This window comes from Gopherus evgoodei, chromosome 6 (assembly GCF_007399415.2).
Source record: "Gopherus evgoodei ecotype Sinaloan lineage chromosome 6, rGopEvg1_v1.p, whole genome shotgun sequence".
Classification (NCBI taxonomy): domain Eukaryota; kingdom Metazoa; phylum Chordata; order Testudines; family Testudinidae; genus Gopherus; species Gopherus evgoodei.
The window spans coordinates 4,051,138-4,070,065 of NC_044327.1; the positions used below are offsets into that span (position 1 = coordinate 4,051,138).

At 43.2% G+C, this 18,928-nt stretch overlaps 1 protein-coding gene across 1 annotated transcript in view; it reads right to left on the bottom strand.

The window, feature by feature from the left end:
* Positions 1-309: 309 nt before the first annotated feature.
* FKTN (fukutin) overlaps positions 310-18,928 on the bottom strand; it is a 45,280-nt gene continuing 26,661 nt past the window's right edge. The window contains 4 exon segments of the mRNA XM_030565870.1: positions 310-3,305; positions 14,185-14,311; positions 15,429-15,569; positions 16,794-16,923. Of these exon segments, the coding sequence (XP_030421730.1) occupies positions 3,092-3,305; positions 14,185-14,311; positions 15,429-15,569; positions 16,794-16,923 (612 nt within the window). The 3' untranslated portion in view covers positions 310-3,091.

Consider the following 18,928-nt stretch of genomic DNA (forward strand, 5'->3'; position numbering starts at 1 on the left):
TCTGACAAATGTGAGTTTACTCTTGCTATTGCCCTTCTGCACTCTCACGTGGGCATAGCAACTACATAAAGAAAGGGCTGCAGGTAAGTGACAAGAATGGGTAAATAAATCAGGGAATGTCAGAAAGGTTTGCAGCAGGAGCTGGGTAAGGTGGCACAAATTTTTCCCTCACATACACCTGTGCAAGCACAGTGACGTCAGTGGAATTGTACCAGTGTAAGTAAAGGGAGAATCTAATCCAATAATAATAATGTCACCTATTTCTCAGATACAGTAAATCATTTCTAGTATTCCATACAAACAACAACATTGTTTTCATAGAGTTTATTAAAATAAAAGTTTCAGGTAAACATGGTCAATAAACAGTTTAGAAAAACAAAAATAAAAAACATTCCTCATCAAGTTATTCCACAGTAACACTGAACAGTATGTTAAAAATGCTGCCCTAGATAACAAAACGTAATTGTACCATTAGCCAACTGAGTGAAAAATTAAACTCATTCATTCAGGCCATGTCTACACTAGCGAGATTAGAGCTGCACAGCTGTGCCAATGCAGCTGCACCACTGGAAGAGTGCTGGAGTAGCTGCTCTCCCAGAGACATACTAAAATTACCTCAACGAGTGGCAGGAGCAATGTCATCGAGAAAACTCTCCGCCAACATAGCGCTGTGCATACCGGCACTTAGGCCAGTGAAACTTCTGTTGCTTCTAGGGGTGTTTTTTTCACACCCTGAGCGACGTAAGTTTTGTCGACATAAGTGGTAGTGTAGACATGGCCGTTCTCAGTGTTAAAGAATACATTTCTTCTGAAGATTTTAACAGCCTGGACAATAAGTTAAACACACACACACCCACATCCACACACACACACACACACACACATATATACAGTATTGCAGTCAGATATTTAAAACATTCTATTCTGCTTAGGGGATGAGCATTTTTGTTTTTGCTACTAGCCTTTCCATTTACAAATATAAAATCACAGACTTGTGACAGGATTGCACATTTTCTATCCTGACACTATCTTATCTTTCCATTCCAAAAATAGAGAGCAACTGTACCTTATTTAATAGCATAGTGCTGCTTAACACAGAGCTCTGAATAATAAAACCATCAAAAGGAGATTAGCTTTAGGCCATATGCAACAACAACAAAAAAGAATGAAAAAAGTACCACATGAAAACTCATCCCTTCCCAGATTCAGTGCCTCACCTCATCAAGTAAAAACATTACTAGGATTTAACCTCTTCCCCTCCCCAATTTGACAAAAAACACCGTTTTTGTAGTGTTTAAAAAGCCAGTAGTAATTAAGGATGTGATAAATCCATTTTTTAAAGTACTTGCCAAATTCTGAATTATTTACTGCAGTATTCAGTGGCAGGAGAGTTCTGGAACTAGGAGAGTTGGCAGGAATGAAGTGTGTCGTGCACTCTGTAAATACCAGCGAAGCCCCAGAGTGCACCTGGAATGATACAGCAGTAAAACAGTCACTCAGATGCAGCTGCGTTAGCTACTCAAAATTGTATTAACTTGGATAGAAATACCTGAAAAATTCAGTATTTATGTATCAACTGAATACAAAACAAAGATTTGTCCTATTGCCAGTAACTGACAAAAAAGCTGTGACTTGTAGATAACCATCATAATCCAGGAAGGAAATCTGGACTACAGCCTTATTATACACAGATATGAAAGCATCAAAACTGCTTAACTCCTTGACATTGGCACTATGAGTGCTCCAGGGTTAGTGCCAGTACATTTGGTATTCACATTTCATTAACAACCCCAGAACTCTTGACTTGCCCACTGAGAAGGAACTGAACAAATCAGGGTCATTTAGCTTCACTTTGGGAATACTCGAGATCCATCTTGCTAAATGGATTCAAGCACAGATTCAGACAGAAGCTATTCAGCAATCCATCCCCAAAACGAAATACAAGAAAGTTTACTGAACTGACCAAAAATGCAAGTAGCAATGAGAGGAGATACAGTTGTGAGATTTTTAAATCCAGTGACACACCAGCAGTAGCCTTTAGGTTACACAGTTGTAAATCTGAGGGAGGAGTTGGCAGCTGTATACAAATTAACAGCCTGGGGTTTACACTCAAAAGATGAGGGTAGTGACTCTCAATCTCCTCCAGACCAGGACCCCAGGTTACAACAATAAAGAAGTTTCAGTACTCCACTCCTATCTAACTCTAAAGAAAGGGAGGGTGATTATGACCCCATAAAATCTGTTTACAACTCCCAGGTTACTTGAGACCCATGGTTTAGAGCATCAACGATCAGAATTCTGGACTTTCCTTTTATACGAAGTGTCCTCCTATAGCATATGGCTCCATGTTAAAAAAATAAACAGCAGATAGCATTCCCTGACACAGCTACACAAAGTGGTTAATAGAAAATGTCTCTACTTCTCTTAACTGAACCCTAAGCTCAGGTTTTCCCAAGGGCATGATATTAGGAAAGCCCACACCTCCTCTGATGTGGATAGGACTCTTCAGTGTCTTACCCCACCTTTTCATCCAGGGCTACCTTTGTATCCCTCACTATCTTAGTTGTGCCCCTTCACAAAGCAGTCACTCCTGCTCTGAGTACCTGGACAACATTCCAGTGACCTCTGAAGTCAGACTGACTGCCACAACCGCTAGGGGATGCTTTAGATCAATTCATCTATCTGTGTAAGGTATTTCTGTGGTACCCACCACTCTAGTATTTCAGTGCTGAATTTCCCCCCATGAGACAAAGCATGCTGAGCCATTTGGTCTGGGTTCAAGTTTAATTTTTTCCTACCTATATTCCCACTTCAATCTTTCTTATATTTCTTTTGTACCTCTTTCCTCTCAGCTAGTCGTCTCAGTTCACACATACTACCCTCATTCTCTTCCTTTAGCTGTCACAGAGACTGCCAGATACAAGTGTCACGAGAAGTACACACACCACCTATTATGCCAATAAAGATTCAAGTTCTCCTTAGGAAATGGATGAAAACGGATCAGAAAACTGATCTCGACATCTTGGGGTGAGGAAAATTAAGCATGGATAAGTCCGATGGTACCAAACAAATCCTGGTTACATCCATGTGATCAGTAGACTTGAATGACATCATCCCATTCATCAACAGGCCACATCCCATTATACTGCACATTGGATGGAGAGCTTTTCCAGTCCCACACCTTCACAGGTACCTTCCAGTCCTTGCCGTAGTTGGCTTCGACATATCGGAGAGTTTCACAAGGCACATGTACCTTCAGTTCTACAAACTCAGTCCAACACAGTGTAAACTTGGGAAACAGGTACCTATGTTACAATAAGAGAACACAAAAGTTAAGACTCAAAGATAGGTATGATATTCAGTAAACAAAACCTTGGCAGCCACTACACCATTTGATTTTGAAAATTATGAAGGAGTACAGATTGTGTACGGTGGCCAGGGCATAAGACAGAGTCAGGGACATCTGCATTTAAATTCTTTCCCTGTCCATGATTTGCTGCATGACTTTGGGTGAGTCACTTAACCTCCCCACTTTTGTTTCCTATCTGTGAAATAGGGGTAATTCACCTTACAGATATGTTGTGAGGATTAACTAGTTAATGATTGTCAAGTGACTCACAGACTTTAAGGTCAGAAGGGACCATTATGATCATCTAGTCTGACCTCCTGCACAATGCAGGCCACAGAATCTCACCCATCCACTTCTGTAACTAACCCCTAACCTATGTCTGAGTTATTGAAGTCCTCAAATTGTGGTTTGAAGACCTCAAGCTGCAGAGAATCCTCCAGCAAGTGACCCGTGCCCCATGCTGCAGAGGAAGGCCAAAAACCTCCAGGGCCTCTGCCAATCTGCCCTGGAGTAAAATTCCTTCCCGACCGCAAATATGGCGATCAACGTCTGTTAGTCTATAAGGTGCCACAGGACTCTTTGCTGCTTTTACAGTTAAAACCCTGAGCACATAGGCAAGACTCACCAGCCAGCACCCAGGAAAGAATTCTCTGTGGTAACTCAGATCCCAATCCATCTAACATCCCATCACAGACCACTGGGCATATTTACCTGCTGATAATCAAAGATCAATTGCCAAATTAATTGCCAAAATTAGGCTATCCCATCATACCATCCCCTCCATAAACTTATCAAGCTTAGTCTTAAAGCCAGATATGTCTTTTGCCCTCACTACTCCCCTTGGAAGGCTGTTCCAGAACTTCACTCCTCTAATCGTTAGAAACCTTCGTCTAATATCAAGTCTAAACTTCCTGGTGTCCAGTTTATATCCATTTGTTCTTGTGTCCAAATTGGTACTAAGCTTAAATAATTCCTCTCCCTCCCTAATATTAATCCCTCTGACATATTTATGAAGAGCAATCATATCCCCCCTCAACCTTCTTTTGGTTAGGCTAAACAAGCCAAGCTCTTTGAGTCTCCTTTCATAAGACAGGTTTTCCATTCCTCAGATCATCCTAGTAGCCCGTTTCTGAACCTGTTCCAGTTTGAATTCATCCTTCTTAAACATGGGAGACCAGAACTGCACACAGTATTCTAGATGAGGTCTCACCAGTGCCTCATATAACAGTACTAACACCTCCTTATCTTTGCTGGAAATACCTCGCCTGATGCATCCTAAAATCACATTAGCTTTTTTAACGGCTATATCACATTGGCGGCTCATAGTCATCCCGTGATCAACCAATACTCCGAGGCCCTTCTCCTCCTCAGTTACTTCCAGCTAATGTGTCCCCAATTTATAACTAAAATTCTTGTTATTAATCCCTAAATGCATGACCTTGCACTTTTCACTATTAAATTTCATCCTATTACTATTACTCCAGTTTACAAAGTCATCTAGATCTTCCTGTAGGATATCCCAGTCCTTCTCTGTGTTAGTAATACCTCTCAGCTTTGTGTCATCCACAAACTTTATTAGTACATTTCCACTTTTTGTGCCAAAGTCAGTAATAAAAGGATGAAATAAGATTGGTCCCAAAACCGATCCCTGAGGAACTCCAATAGTAACCTCCTTCCAGCCTGACAGTTCACCTTTCAGTATGATCTGTTGTAGTCTCCCCTTTAACCAGTTCCTTATCCACCTTTCAATTTTCACACTGATCCTCATCTTCTCCAATTTAACTATAATTTCCCATGTGGAACCGCGTCAAATGCCTTAATGAAATCAAGGTAAATTAGATCCACTGCGTTTCCTTGGTCTAAAAAATCTGTTACCTTCTCAAAGAAGGAGATCAGGTTGGTTTGGCACAATCTACCTTTTGTAAAACCATGTTGTATTTTGTCCCAATTACCACTGACCTCAATGTCCTTAACTACTTTCTCCTTCAAAATTTTTTCCAAGACCTTACATACTACAGATGTCAAACTAACAGGCCTATAGTTACTCGGATCACTTTTTTTTCCCTTTCTTAAAAATAGGAACTATGTTAGCAATTCTCCAGTCGTACGGTATAACCCCTGAGTTTACTGATTCATTAAAAATTCTTGCTAATGGACTTGCAATTTCATGTGCCAGTTCCGTTAATATTCTTGGATGAAGATTATCTGGGCCGTACGATTTTGTCCCATTAAGCTGTTCGAGTTTGGCTTCTACCTCGGATGTGGTAATATCTACCTCCATATCCTCATTCCCATTTGACATCCTACCATTATCCCCAAGATCCTCATTAGCCTTGTTAAAGACTCAGGCAAAGTATTTATTTAGATATTGGGTCATGCCTAGATTATCTTTAACCTCCACTCAATCCTCAGTGTTTAGCGGTTTCACTTCTTCTTTCTTTGTTTTCTTCTCATTTATATGGCTATAGAATCTTTTACCATTGGTTTTAATTCCCTTTGCAAGGTCCAACTCTACATGGCTTTTAGCCTTTCTCACTTCATTCCTACATGTTCTGACCTCAATAAGGTAGCTTTCCTTGCTAATCCCTCCCATCTTCCTCTCCTTGTAGGCTTTCTGCTTTTTCTTAATCACTTCTCTGAGATGCTTGCTCATCCAGCCTGGTCTACAACTCCTGCCTATGATTTTTCCCCCCTTTCTTGGGATGCAGGCTTCTGATAGTTTCTGCAACTTTGACTTAAAGTAATTCCAGGCCTCCTCTGCCTTTAGATCCAGAAGTCCTTCAGTCCAATCCACTTCCCTAATTAATTTCCTTAATTCTTTAAAGTTAGACCTTCTGAAATAAAAGTCCTAGTCCCAGATCTATTTTTGTTTATCCTTCCATCTAGTTTGAACTGAATTAGCTCATGATCACTCGAACCTGTCCCCTACAACCATTTCTTCTATGAGGGCCTCACTACTCACCATAACCAAATCTAAAATGGCATCCCCTCTTGTTGGTTCATCAACTACTTGGTGAAGAAATCCATCAGCTACCACATCCAGAAAAATCTGAGCCCTATTATTGTTACTAGCACTTGTCCTCCAGTCTATATCTGGGAAGTTAAAGTTTCCCATGATCACACAATTCCCATTAGTGTTTACTTCATCAAAAACATTAGAGAGGCCTCTAGCCATAACCCAATCAGATCCTGGCGGTCTGCAGCACACCCCAAGCACTATCCCAGGGAAGGCTCTAGTAGCTTTCTTTCCCAATGTGATTTTTGCCCAGATAGACTCTGTCTTATCCATTCCATCACTTCTTATTTCTTTACAGTTACCCTCATCATTGATATATAATGCTACTCCACCACCTTTGCCTTTATTTCTATCTTTCCTAAACAGCACATAGCCTTCAATACCTGTACTCCAGTCATGACTACTTGTCATGTGCTTTGAAGATGGAGTTTTATTATGGCTACATGCTCAATATGCGCTCCCTGATTGCTTCGCTGCAGATGCAATGCCTTTAAAAATACAAATCACAAAGAAAACCAAACCTGCCATGGGGCATTGAAGCAATAACGAGTTGCCAGACTATGCAGAATGCCCCCCCCTCTTCTCACACCTGTGGTAGAATGAGATATACCAGCAATGCCCAGGTGATCCAATGGAGAAGCTACAGGACAGGGAGCTTAGGATCTACTTCCAACTTTGTCACTGACGTGTGATACAAACCCAGGGCCAGTTACTTCGGGTTAGAGTGTAACCCTACAAGCTGACCTGGACAAATAGTAGTCAAGCAGCCCCAGGAGCAGCACATGTGCCGTGCGCATATATATTATTTTTTTGCAGAAAAAAGCTGCTGCTGAAGAGTTGCTGCAGTTCCACCTTATGCCCACCAGAGGGCGCTGTAGCATCAGAACACAGCAGCTGTTCCCAGCCAGCCCCAGCTAGGATAGGGAAGAGAAAGAGGCTGCAGTGTCTTCTTCAGAGCACTTGTCGGGCCAGGTCAGGAGACAGGGGATATGGGGAGACAGACAGCGTGGGGCTGCGGGGGGGTTATACAAGGGTCCATAAAGACTAGTGGAGGAGGACAGACTGGATCAGGGACTGAATGGAGTGGAGGCGCAGGGCCATGGGGGGGAGGGAGGTGCAGGGCCACATGGGCAGAGAGGGAGGGGGTGCATAGCTACAGGGGGGATGGGCTATGGCTGAGTGGGGCAGGGACACATGGAGATGAGGGGAGGGGGCTGGCTGAGGGGTGCAGGGACATACTGGAATGGGGGGAAGGGTGTAAGGCCACATGGGGACAGGAGGCTGGCTGAGTAGAGGCACAGAGACACATGGGGACAGGGGAAGGGGGTGCAGGGACACATGGGGACAGGTGGAGATGTGGCTGACTGAATGGGAGAGGCTAGGGGTCAGCCAGGGTCTGCATGGGGGATCCTTACCCACTCCCCCCAAAAACCCGTTCCATACTTTTCCCAAACCCATACCCAGCAACCCTACAAGCTCATACCCAGGCTCCTTCTCAGCAATTACTTCCCTCTCCCACACTGACTCCTCTAAGCCTTTGCACTGCTTTTGAGGGGTGCAGGAAATATGGTTCTGTTGTTTAAATAAATTATTATTCAGAAGTCTGTATTAATATGCCTAGTGAGGAATCTATTTGTCAAAAAACATTTCCTGATCTTTTTGTTTTCTATACTGTTACAGACATACCTGCTGACAGGTATTTTTAAATAAATTACCAAAATAATTGAAACTGGTGTGATTATATTGTGTTATTTTGACAAATAAAATTTGCAGAATCTTTCAGAATTTTAAAATACTGTGTGCAGAATGTTTCATTTTTTTGGTGCAGAATTCCCCCAGGAGTATTCCATGCATAAAATTAATCACAATATATGTGTTTGCAGGACTGGGGCCATACTCACAAGTGTCATCTATTCAAGGCATTTCTTGTGGAAATTAGGAAACCAGCTCCACAAGAACAAAATATAACAACAAGAAAAATAGATACAATTCTAAAAAAATAAAGCAATACGTGCCAAACATAACTGCTCAGATACTTTCCTTTCCCACATCCTTCATCTATATTTTGGTTATTCAAATTATACATTTCTTAGAGTAGGGACCCTGCTTTTATTCATGACTGTAAAGCATTAAGATCACTTCTAGTATGATGTAAATAACTGGTGAGCATTCTACACTGGTAACTTAGTCTGTGTGGTAAAAATCAGGGATTTGGAGCAATCAAATTTTTGAATTGGTTCACTCCAGCTCCGGGCAAAAACCTACTGCTCCAGCTTCGGGCTCTGCTCCAAAGTCCTGGGAAAAATGACACTATCTGATCATACCAGTTCCGTAACAGAAGTCTGCAACAAACCTTACTACACACTAGTTAAGGCACAACACTCCTATGATGTCAAATTAACAGTCTCTCAAATGCCAGTATAAAAGTCACTGCTGCTCAACCAGCTGCACTGTCCTTATAATTCAGAGGCAAAAATGTTGTTAAAATACTTACAGTTGTAAATAATTACACAACTATCATTATTCAAATAAAATTTTACTAAATTAATGTTTGAAAATGAGGAAATTCATAGTGTTCCTATTAATACTATTGACTCTATTGCTAAGTTTTTTTGTTTATTTCCCAAGGTGATTTGCTTGTTTAGCTGGCTGATTTAAATCTAATACTTCTTATTGTTTCTACTGTGAGATATTAAGTTGTTGCTACACCACAGTAACTTCAGAGCTTCTAAATTCTGCAGCATTCACTCCCAAGCTTAGAAATTCTGGTACTGTAGAACTTCAAAGACATGAACACCAGAGTTATGGACTGACCAGCCAATTGGACACCATGTGAAACTGGAAGTAACCAATCAGGCAGCAGGTTGGGGGGGGGGGAGGAGAGAAGAAAAAAAAAAGCAAGTACTGTACTGTGCCTGTATTGCATCTTAAAGGTAGGCACATCTGGGCTGCTTGTCCCCACCTCACCCCCACCTTCAGAGCAGTCACTTACAGCAAGACATTGTGGCTGCCAGCCCAAGGCAGCTGTAGTCTGCAGAGCAGGAGCAATGCTGGGGTCTGCGCAGCTTTCTCCCCTCCTTCCCTTCCTCTCCCCACTAGGAGGGGACAAGCTATTTTTACCCCCATCCCCAGCCGGGAGGGGGACATGCTGTTTTCTCTCTCACACACACCCTTGCCCAAAGGGGACAAGCTTGCAAACTCATGCGGGGCTGAGTAGGGAGCTCAGCTGCTGCTTGGAATGCCAGCTGTTGGATTTGGAGCCCAAACTGTGCTTTGTTCAGAGTTATGAACTTTTCAGAGTTACAGACAACCTCCATTCCCAAGGTGTCCGTAACTGTGAGGTTCTACTGTATTATCACCACTTATTCTTGAAGAACAGTCAATCCAGAGATCATTTATTGTATGTCCATACAGTTCCAGGGGCTCAGACCTAGTCGAGGTCACTTAGAGATACGAGAATATAAAAAGTTAATATGAGCTCCGTATATACTTATGATAGAGCTTCTAATTTCTGCAGCAGTAACTCTATAGCTTCTAAACTCTATAGTTGTCACTTTGATGTTTAGAAACTCTCCTATCTGCAGCCCAGTACTGTAGGAAGCTCTGTTTTTAAAGTGATAACAATTCTTAGAAACTCACTCCAAGCTGAAAAATTAGATTCTATCATGACTTAAACAGAGTAACGTCTGTCTTGGTTGACCAACCCCATTTCCTCCCATGTTCCACAATCATTTTGAAAGAACGAAGTGAAAGCACCTAATGGTGGTGGGTATCACAACCTTTAAAGTCAAGAGTGATTAATAATAAGGTTTAACTGTTAAAAAAAATCTCTCCTTGTATCTCTCCTTTTAAGAAGGTATTTAATACAATGGAAGCTAGGTTAAGACATTCTAAACAGGTACATTCTGTTACTGATCAAGCCCTGGTCTACACTGAGTTTAGGTTGAATTTAGCAGTGTTAGATCAATTTAACCCTGCAACTGTCCACACGACTAAGCCATTTTTGTCGACTTAAAGGACTCTTAAAATTGATTTCTACAATCCTCCCCAATGAGGGGATTAGCGCTGAAATCGACCTTGCTGGGAGCTATCCCAGAGTGCTCCATTGTGACTGCTCTGGACAGCACTCAACTCAGATGCACTGGCCAGGTAGACAGGAAAAGCCCTGTGAACTTTTGAATTTTAATTCCTGTTTGGCCAGTGTGGCGAGCAGATCAGCACAGGTGACTATGCAGAGCTCATCAGCACAGGTGACCATAGAGTCCCAGAACTGAAAAAAAACTCCAGCATGGACTGAATGGGAGGTCCTGCATCTGATCGCTACATGGGGAGACAAATCTGTGCTATCTGAACTCCGTTCCAAAAGATGAAATGCCGGAATATTTGAAAAAATCTCCAAGGGCTTGAAGGACAGAGGTTGTAACAGGGACCCGCAGCAGTGTTGCGTGAAACTTAAGGTGCTCAGGCAAGCCTACCAAAGAACCAGAGAGGCAAACGGCCTCTCTGGATCAGAGCCCCAGATATGCCACTTCTATGATGAGCTTCATGCCATTCTAGGGGGTGCCCCTACAACAACCCCACCCCTGTGCTTCCGTCCTCCCAGGCTACCTTGGCAGTTATCCCCTCATTTGTGTGACGAATTAATAAAGAATGCAAGAATTTGAAACAATGATTATATTGCCTGGGCAAGCGGAGATCAAATGGGGGAGGGGAGGGTGGCTGGCTTACAGAGAAGTAGAGTGAATCAAGGGGGGGCGGGTTTTCATCAAGGAGAAACAAACAGAACTTTCACACCGTAGTCTGGCCAGTCATGAAACTGGTTTTCAAAGCTTCTCTGATGCGCAGCACACTCTGCTGCGCTCTTCTCACTGCCCTGGTGTCTGGCTGTGCGTAATCAGCAGCCAGGTGATTTGCATCAACCTCCCACCCGCTATAAACTTCCTCCCCTTACTCTCACAGAGATTGTGGAGCACACAGCAAGCAGTAATAACGATGGGAATATTGGTTTCGCTGAGGTCTGAGTCAGTAAACTGCACCAGGAAGCTTTTAAACATCCAAATGCACATTCTACCACCTTTCTGCACTTGCTCAGCCTATAATTGAACTGCTCCTTACTACTGTCCAGGCTTCATGAGCCATGGGAGCAAGGGGCAGGCTGGGTAGATGCGACTGGGTGGAGCTGCCGACTGGGAGAGCAGCCTGAGGCAGAAGCCTCCAGCTGGCAGGATATTCCAGGCAGGACAGAATCTCCATTAGATGAAACTTAAAGAAGAGAATGACCTGGAGTCATTCCCATTTTTGTCCAGGCTCCTTCGACCAACCTCACCGAGGCCAAGGGCGGCTCTAGGTATTTTGCTGCCCCAAGCAGGGCAGGCAGGCTGCCTTTGGTGGCTTGCCTGCTGGAGGTCCCAGGTCCTGCAGCACGTCTGCAGAAGGTCCGCCGAAGCCACAGGACCAGTGGACCTTCCACAGGCAAGCCGCTGAAGGCAACCTGCCTGCTGCCCTCGTGGCGACCGACAGAGCACACCCTATGGCTTGCCGTCCCAGGCACGTGCTTGGCCTGGAGCCGCCCCGACCAAGGCTGGCCAGAAGCACCCTGTCTGCCCAGGCGCCCCAGACCAACCTAACTGAGGTTGGCCAGGAGCACCCACGGGACAATGACAACGGTTAGCAGTCGTATTGCACCATCTGCCATCCGCAAGGCAAGGCAATGCTGCTGTGCAGCACTGCAGTACCGCATCTAGGGTGACCAGATGAGAGGAAGAAAATATTGGGACACACTGAGGGGGCCGCCGATGGAGCGAAAAAAAAAACAAAACAGAGTGCAAAATATTGGGACAAATTGCATAAATATCGAGACAGTCCTGATTTTATCGGGACGTCTGGTCACCCTAACCGCGTCTGCCAGCAGCACCCACGAGACATATGGTGACAGTGAGCTAAGCGAGCTCCATACTTACTGTGGTATGCCGGCTGCATGGGTAACCCAGGAAAAAAGGCGAGAAACTGTTTTTTTCTGTTGCTCTTACGGCGGGAGAGGGGGCCTGATGACATGTACCCAGAACCACCCGCGACAATGTTTTTGCCCTATCAGGCACTGAGAGCTCAACCCAGAATTCCAATGGGCGGTGGAGACTGTGGGAACTGTGGGATAGCTACCACAGTGCAATGCTCCGAAAGTTGACGCTAGCCTCAGTACTGTGGATACACACTGCTCACTTAATGTGCTTAGTGGGGTCACACATAATCGACTGTATCAAATCAATTTCTAAAAAAAATCGACTTCTATTAAATCGACCTAATTTCGAAGTATATACATACCTCAAGAGGACTAATTTCCATACTCTTTTTGATATATATTAGATATAGTTTACTATTCCTAGAAAGCACCTCTTTAGGATTTCAAGTTTCATTATATTGACTACTTTCTAACCACACCCAATTATCACAGACCAAACTTCCACACCAGCCTCCCTCCAATACCGCTTAAAAGAAAAGGATTAGAACAATCATATTTTTGTCTTAATCTGTGAAAGTTGGAACATCTGCACCACTAACAAGAGTGCAGCATCTTGGGCACAACACGGAGCATGAAGTCAAAGCCAATATCCATTCTCACACATGGGAGGCATCCTGCCTTGTGCAGGGAGAAAAAACGCTGCTTTCATGCCCATAATGACTGGTGCACACATAATTTGGAAGAGATATCAGCTCTTTGGCAAGGAACTGGATGTCACAACATAAGTATGGCACAACCTTTGGCACACACAACCTTTATCACTGGAGATGAGGTATCAGATGGAAAGAACCCTGTCTAACTCTCAAAATCCAGGCTGAGTTTGATCGGTTAACTGTTTAACTAAGAATATAAGAATGACCATACTGGGTCAGACCCAATGGTCCATCTAGCCCAGTATACTGTTCCCAACAGTGGCCACACCACCATATGCTTCAGAGGGAATTAATAGAACATGGCAATTATTGAGTCATCCATCCCCTGTCATTCAGTCCCAGCTTCTGGCAGTCAGAGGTTTAGGGATACCCAGAGCATTGGGTTGCCTCCCTGACTCTCCTCGCTAGCTGCTACTGATCGACCTATCCTCCATGAACTTAACCTGCATGCTTAAATCTACATTTAACTGCATATTTGATACAGAAAAGAGGAAGATACTGTAAATGGGGTTCCACGTTTCCTAACCACTTTAACAACAGGAACATACTTTAAAAAATATCAAAGGCATTTAAGAGTAATGGTCCATATCACTGCAGAAATGCTATTGTGAAATGTATTGTTGTGGACCATTACTGCAGAATCTCAGTGAGCTGCGTTATTTTGCAAGGACTGGTGAGCCCCCGTGCCATAATTCCTAATCACACAAATAGATGACTGAACCCTCAGTGCTACAAAATACCTAAAAACAAGTACCTGAAAGAAAAAAAAATTGTAGCTTGATTCCCCTTTTATTAAACTAGTGCTTTCTTAGTCCAGATTACATCTGTTTAACAACTGGATTCCAAGGTTACTGAAGATTTGCAAAGAGCAGGCGACATGCTGAATACAACACCAATTTGATGAGACATTTAAATGTCACTGTATCTCTTCCCATTTCTCCAGCCCTTGCTGTTCAAAATCTCCACAAATTCTTCTCTTCCTGAAGCATCTTCTTGCTTGGAGGATAAAGCTAAATGCCAACTATTGTAACTACTATTTCTAAAACACTGCCATTACAGTAACACATAGTATTTAATAATAGCATCTGATGCTGTAACAATTTGTTCAACTAGTTTTCCCTTCTATAGATTTGAAATGAATTCATACTTAAATTTCTTGCCCGATTTGGCTTGAGTTCCTCCATTCCATATGTGGTCATCGTCTTCATAGAAGAAAAAAATATCAAGTTTCACATCATCTTCTCCCTGAAAGGAGAGTTCCAAGCTGTCTTCTACTGTGAGACAGACAATACACTTCATATCCTCATATAACAATCAGGAAAAAACAAGAGGTTGCCTGTGATTTATTTGTGCTGACAGGTTACAGGAGAGTAACTGCCTTGTTACAATCTGGGTGTCCCCTCAGTGGGGGACACTTGAAGGGTAAAAAGAGGAAAAAATCTGATCACCAGGAAACCCTTTAACACAGCCCTCTCCAAGAAAACAACTGCTCTCTAAGACCATAGAAGACCAGTTTCCATAGCTCTATTCTGTATACATATTGGCAACAATGCAAGTGTAACCACATTTTTTAAGCAGATCTCAGAGCAGGAGTATTTTATTAGAACGCAAAATGCAAAAAACCTGACTCCAATTGAGAGTCACATAAAAGAGCAGAATAACCTCATAAAAGAGCAGAATAAACTCAATTACTTATTAACATTCCTTCCTTTCGTTTCATATGTCCATTAGCACTAGTTAATGATGAATTTCCTGAATCCAAGCTAAACTAAGACTGTTTGTGAGATCACACACTGACATAGGGGCTGTCTATAGCCCCTGATAAAACACAGTCTTCTGCATTTCTGCCCTAGACTTGTGATTTTGTCTCTTCACTCAACCCTTGTGATCCTGCACTGTAGCCATCAACTCTTTGGAGTCTAACAATGCTATTTCTTGAACCATCTGGGGGTCACTGATGGACACCCTGAGGCACTTCTCTTGCAGCCCTTCCAGCTGGCTGTAAGCACAAGTCTATGCAGAACGATATCCCTATAAGTAGGCAAAATCAATACCAAAAGAGCATAATTCACCTTCATATTTAAGGTTCTCTAGTGACACTAACGCACAGCTAGAAATCCCTTTAATTTAATAGTACATACAGAGTAGAATTCAGAGGCAGGATCAGGATGCCATTATGAAAGGTATTGTACAAACACACATTTCCCTAGCCAAGAAAGTGTATGAAATCAATGAGTTTACACATGGGTAAATTAAATGTGCACAAATATTTGCACGATCAAGGCCCACGAGATCCTCTCTTATGAAAATTGTTTTTAAACACCTTCAGCCAACCAGAACCTTGAGAAAAATGTTATAATGAAGGTAAAGTTCACAGTTCAGATTTGTTACTCACTAACCTTGCCAAACTGTGCTTCAGTGGTAGTCCTGCCTTCTGAAATGCTGGAATAATATCAGATTTATAGTCTTGTATGAAGACCCCCAAATCCACGTCTTTGCTATAGGGAATAATATTACACTGTCTATACCAGCCTAAAAAATGGAGAAAACATGAAATCAGAGACATGGTGAATACACAGCTAGAGCTGAAACAAAGTAAGAATGAAGTTTCATGTGCCACTAGCCGAGGTATCTTTGGGGGGAGCCACTCAGCTGCCCCCTACAAAGACACCTGGATCGGAAGAGGAGGAGCAACGTGAGCTACTCCACTTGTGGCCAGCTGTCTCCTCTGGAAAAGTGAGGACTGTGAAGGAGCCTATCACCACTTAAATAACGGTCCCTCAATCTCTTCTAAAAGTATGTTTTCTAACTTACATTTTTTGAAGAAAACTATTCCTGATCTGAGCCCTTTATGCCAAGTTTAATCTAATATTTATGGAGTCACAATTCTATTTTTAAAAATGGATTACTTCACTTCAAATACTAGTTATTTCTGGGATGTAAACTGCCTACATGCTGCTGTTGGGAAATGGTGAGACTAGAAACCCTCCACCTCCTTTTGTTTAACCCACATCGTAGGTAACTGCACATCACAAAAATAATACTCCATTTTAAGCAAAAAATAAACCCTAACATTTCATGAAATACTAACAAGAATGATTAAATCTATGGCTACAATCTACTTTGGAATTTAACATTCTCTTTCATCCATAATGAATTTGGGATATTGCTTTCAACCTTGGTACAGTCAATAGGTTACCATATGGTCTCCCCTATACTGAAGTCTTATAAATAATTTATCACACTAACACGAAGTTTGTGTGGGATGGAAAAATATCTGCAGCTAAAATAAAAGATAACTGAGAAGCAAGATTCTTCTGCATTTTCTTTCAAGTACCTTTACAAATTATTATTAGTGACCTGGTCCTGCAAGCTGCTGAGAGTTTCCTGAGAGGTGATCAATGTACTGAAGTACTACTGACTTAAATGAAAACGCTCAACATTTCACATGAAGCGTGTCCAGCATCTCAAATGGCTGGGCTCTAAGTGGCTTCTGAAAGAGATCTTGGAAATAAAACAAATACTGTTTATTTTATTGTAATTTGTGGACTCCTCATTTTGACTTAGTAGTGACGTTACTTTAACTGTGCTAACGCACTGCTTCACACACCTATCAGATACTCCCTACTAACCTGATGCATTCAGCTGTCAATCTCAGTCACCAGCACTGGAACTAAACAGGATTAAATGTTTCAGATTTCAAAAGGCGCGTCAATGAGTTTGAAAAGCAATACAACATAAGCTCAAATACTTTACCAAGGCATGTTCCACTGCTCAGCCAGAACCTCACTCCCAAGTTATTTAATGTCAGGGCAGCCAGATGCAGCAAGGCTTTTGCTTTTTTCCTAAACTCCACTGCATCAAGAGAGGCATCATCAGGATACAGCTAAAGGGTTAAGGAACATTAAACTACTTTCAGACATAAATGCACCTTAACGTTTTCAAGTTCTTAATTAAAAAAAAAAAAAAAGGGCAATTTTTTTCAAGACCGTAATTAGTCTCTGGACACTGTCCACACCGCCATCTTGTGGCTGTTTGGCAATACGAACAGTGAAATGAGAAAAGTAAAATTTAAATGCCTATACAATAAACCAGTGCTTCTCAACTGGGGGTCCGTGGCCCCCTGGGGATCTGTGAGCCCTTTCAAAGGGGTCAGTTGAAGCCCCGATTGCTGGCACACCCTGCGAGGCTGAAGACGAGCAGCATAGGACTGAAGCCCCAATCCCTGACCGTCGTCCCCCCCCCCACTCTACAGGGCTGAAGCCCTGATCCCCGGCACCCCCCGTGGGACTGAAGCCTGGAGCTCCGAGCCCTGGTGCTCCCTGTGAGGCAGAAGCCTGAGCCTATGAGCAGAGTTGGGGACATGGAGGCATTCCCACCCCCCTAAACTGCAGCACCAAATTATGGCAGTCCTGGGGCAGTCCCCCCTCAATCTCCTCTCCCTGTCCCTTGGCCAGGTCGGAGTCAGAAGCTGGAGCCGGGCAGTGCGGGGCAGCTGCTGCTCTGGCTGGCGCCACGGAGTAGGCAGCAGCAGTGTTCCTTCCTCTCCTGCTGGTGCCCCAGGTTAAAGATGCTCCTCAGCTACTAGCCCTATTTGCTCCGGCAGAGGCAGTTGGTAAGAGTCCCCCCAGGCGGGGAGATCCAGCTCTGTGGCTGGCAGACTCCTTGTGGAACAGGGACCGCAGGAGAGTCCTCACAGCACACAGCCCCTAGCACTCCTCTCCCTGCACCATGAGTTACCCCCTGCCTGCACACAGCCCCTAGCCACCCCCTCCCTGTATCCATGGCCACCCTGTGTGCACACAGCACCAGCTATCCCCTCTCTGCAAGCTGAGCTACCCCTTCCCTGCACAACAGCCCCCAACTACTCCTTCCCTGCACCCTAAGCTGTTTTCAAACTTTTTGAGCTAAGCTTCCCACCTTTGGGTTATAATTTTTGCTTGCATGCCGCGCGCACCCCCCCCCCCCCAACCCAGACAGGAGGTTGGCCTGCTGAGGTGAGTCCCTGGACCCTACTATGCAGAGGTTGTTCGAGCCTCGCTGGCCCCGTCTCTCCCCCCTCACCCTGTAGAAGTCAAACTACGCCTATATCCAAGGCCCCTGCTCCGAAGCCCCTCCACCCCCACGGGGCCCTGCAGTTTTTGTAGCATGTTGAGGGGGGCCTCAGAGAGAAAAAGGCTGAGAACTCCCGTAATAAACCATCCTCTTTGTTACTTTTTCCAAACTCATAAAATGTAAAAGTCAGTATTAACGTACTACTGGAATGATCCACACCAAAACCAAAAAGATGAATGTATGTATTAAAGAAACAAAATATGTAAATTAAAGCTCTGCAATGCTTACAACTTTTCAAAAATAATGCATATTGAGCGTGATCCTGCTCTCCCTAAAGTCAATTACAAAACTCTTATGGATACCAACTGGGGACAGAATTGGGCTCACTGTGGTTATTTTTAGCACACTTTTTACAACTTGTCTGGTGCCACCAAGTATTACAATTGTGTAGTGAAGTTACAAGTTTACACTAATTTCAGTTGAGGCACAGTCATTTAAGAGTAGCAGTGCATTTTCAAGTTATCAGAGCACAAAAAAATTCTTAACAACAAACGGTCTCCATCCCATACTGGGATAACTCTGGTATCAACTTTCCAAATCAAAAAAAAGTTTTTCCTTACTCTGAACAAGCTCTAAAAAGATTCAACCCAATCAATCACTTCAAAAGTTACTAGCCCCTGAAAAAGGGAATTTTGAATGAATGTACCCTCAAATTTAAGCATAACATTACAAATGTGCTGTAATGTATGGTCAATCCTACTGTGACCAAAATTAAAAAATTACCAGAAAATTGGGACTCTTGTTTACTCTAAGGCCTGGTCTACACTACATGTTTA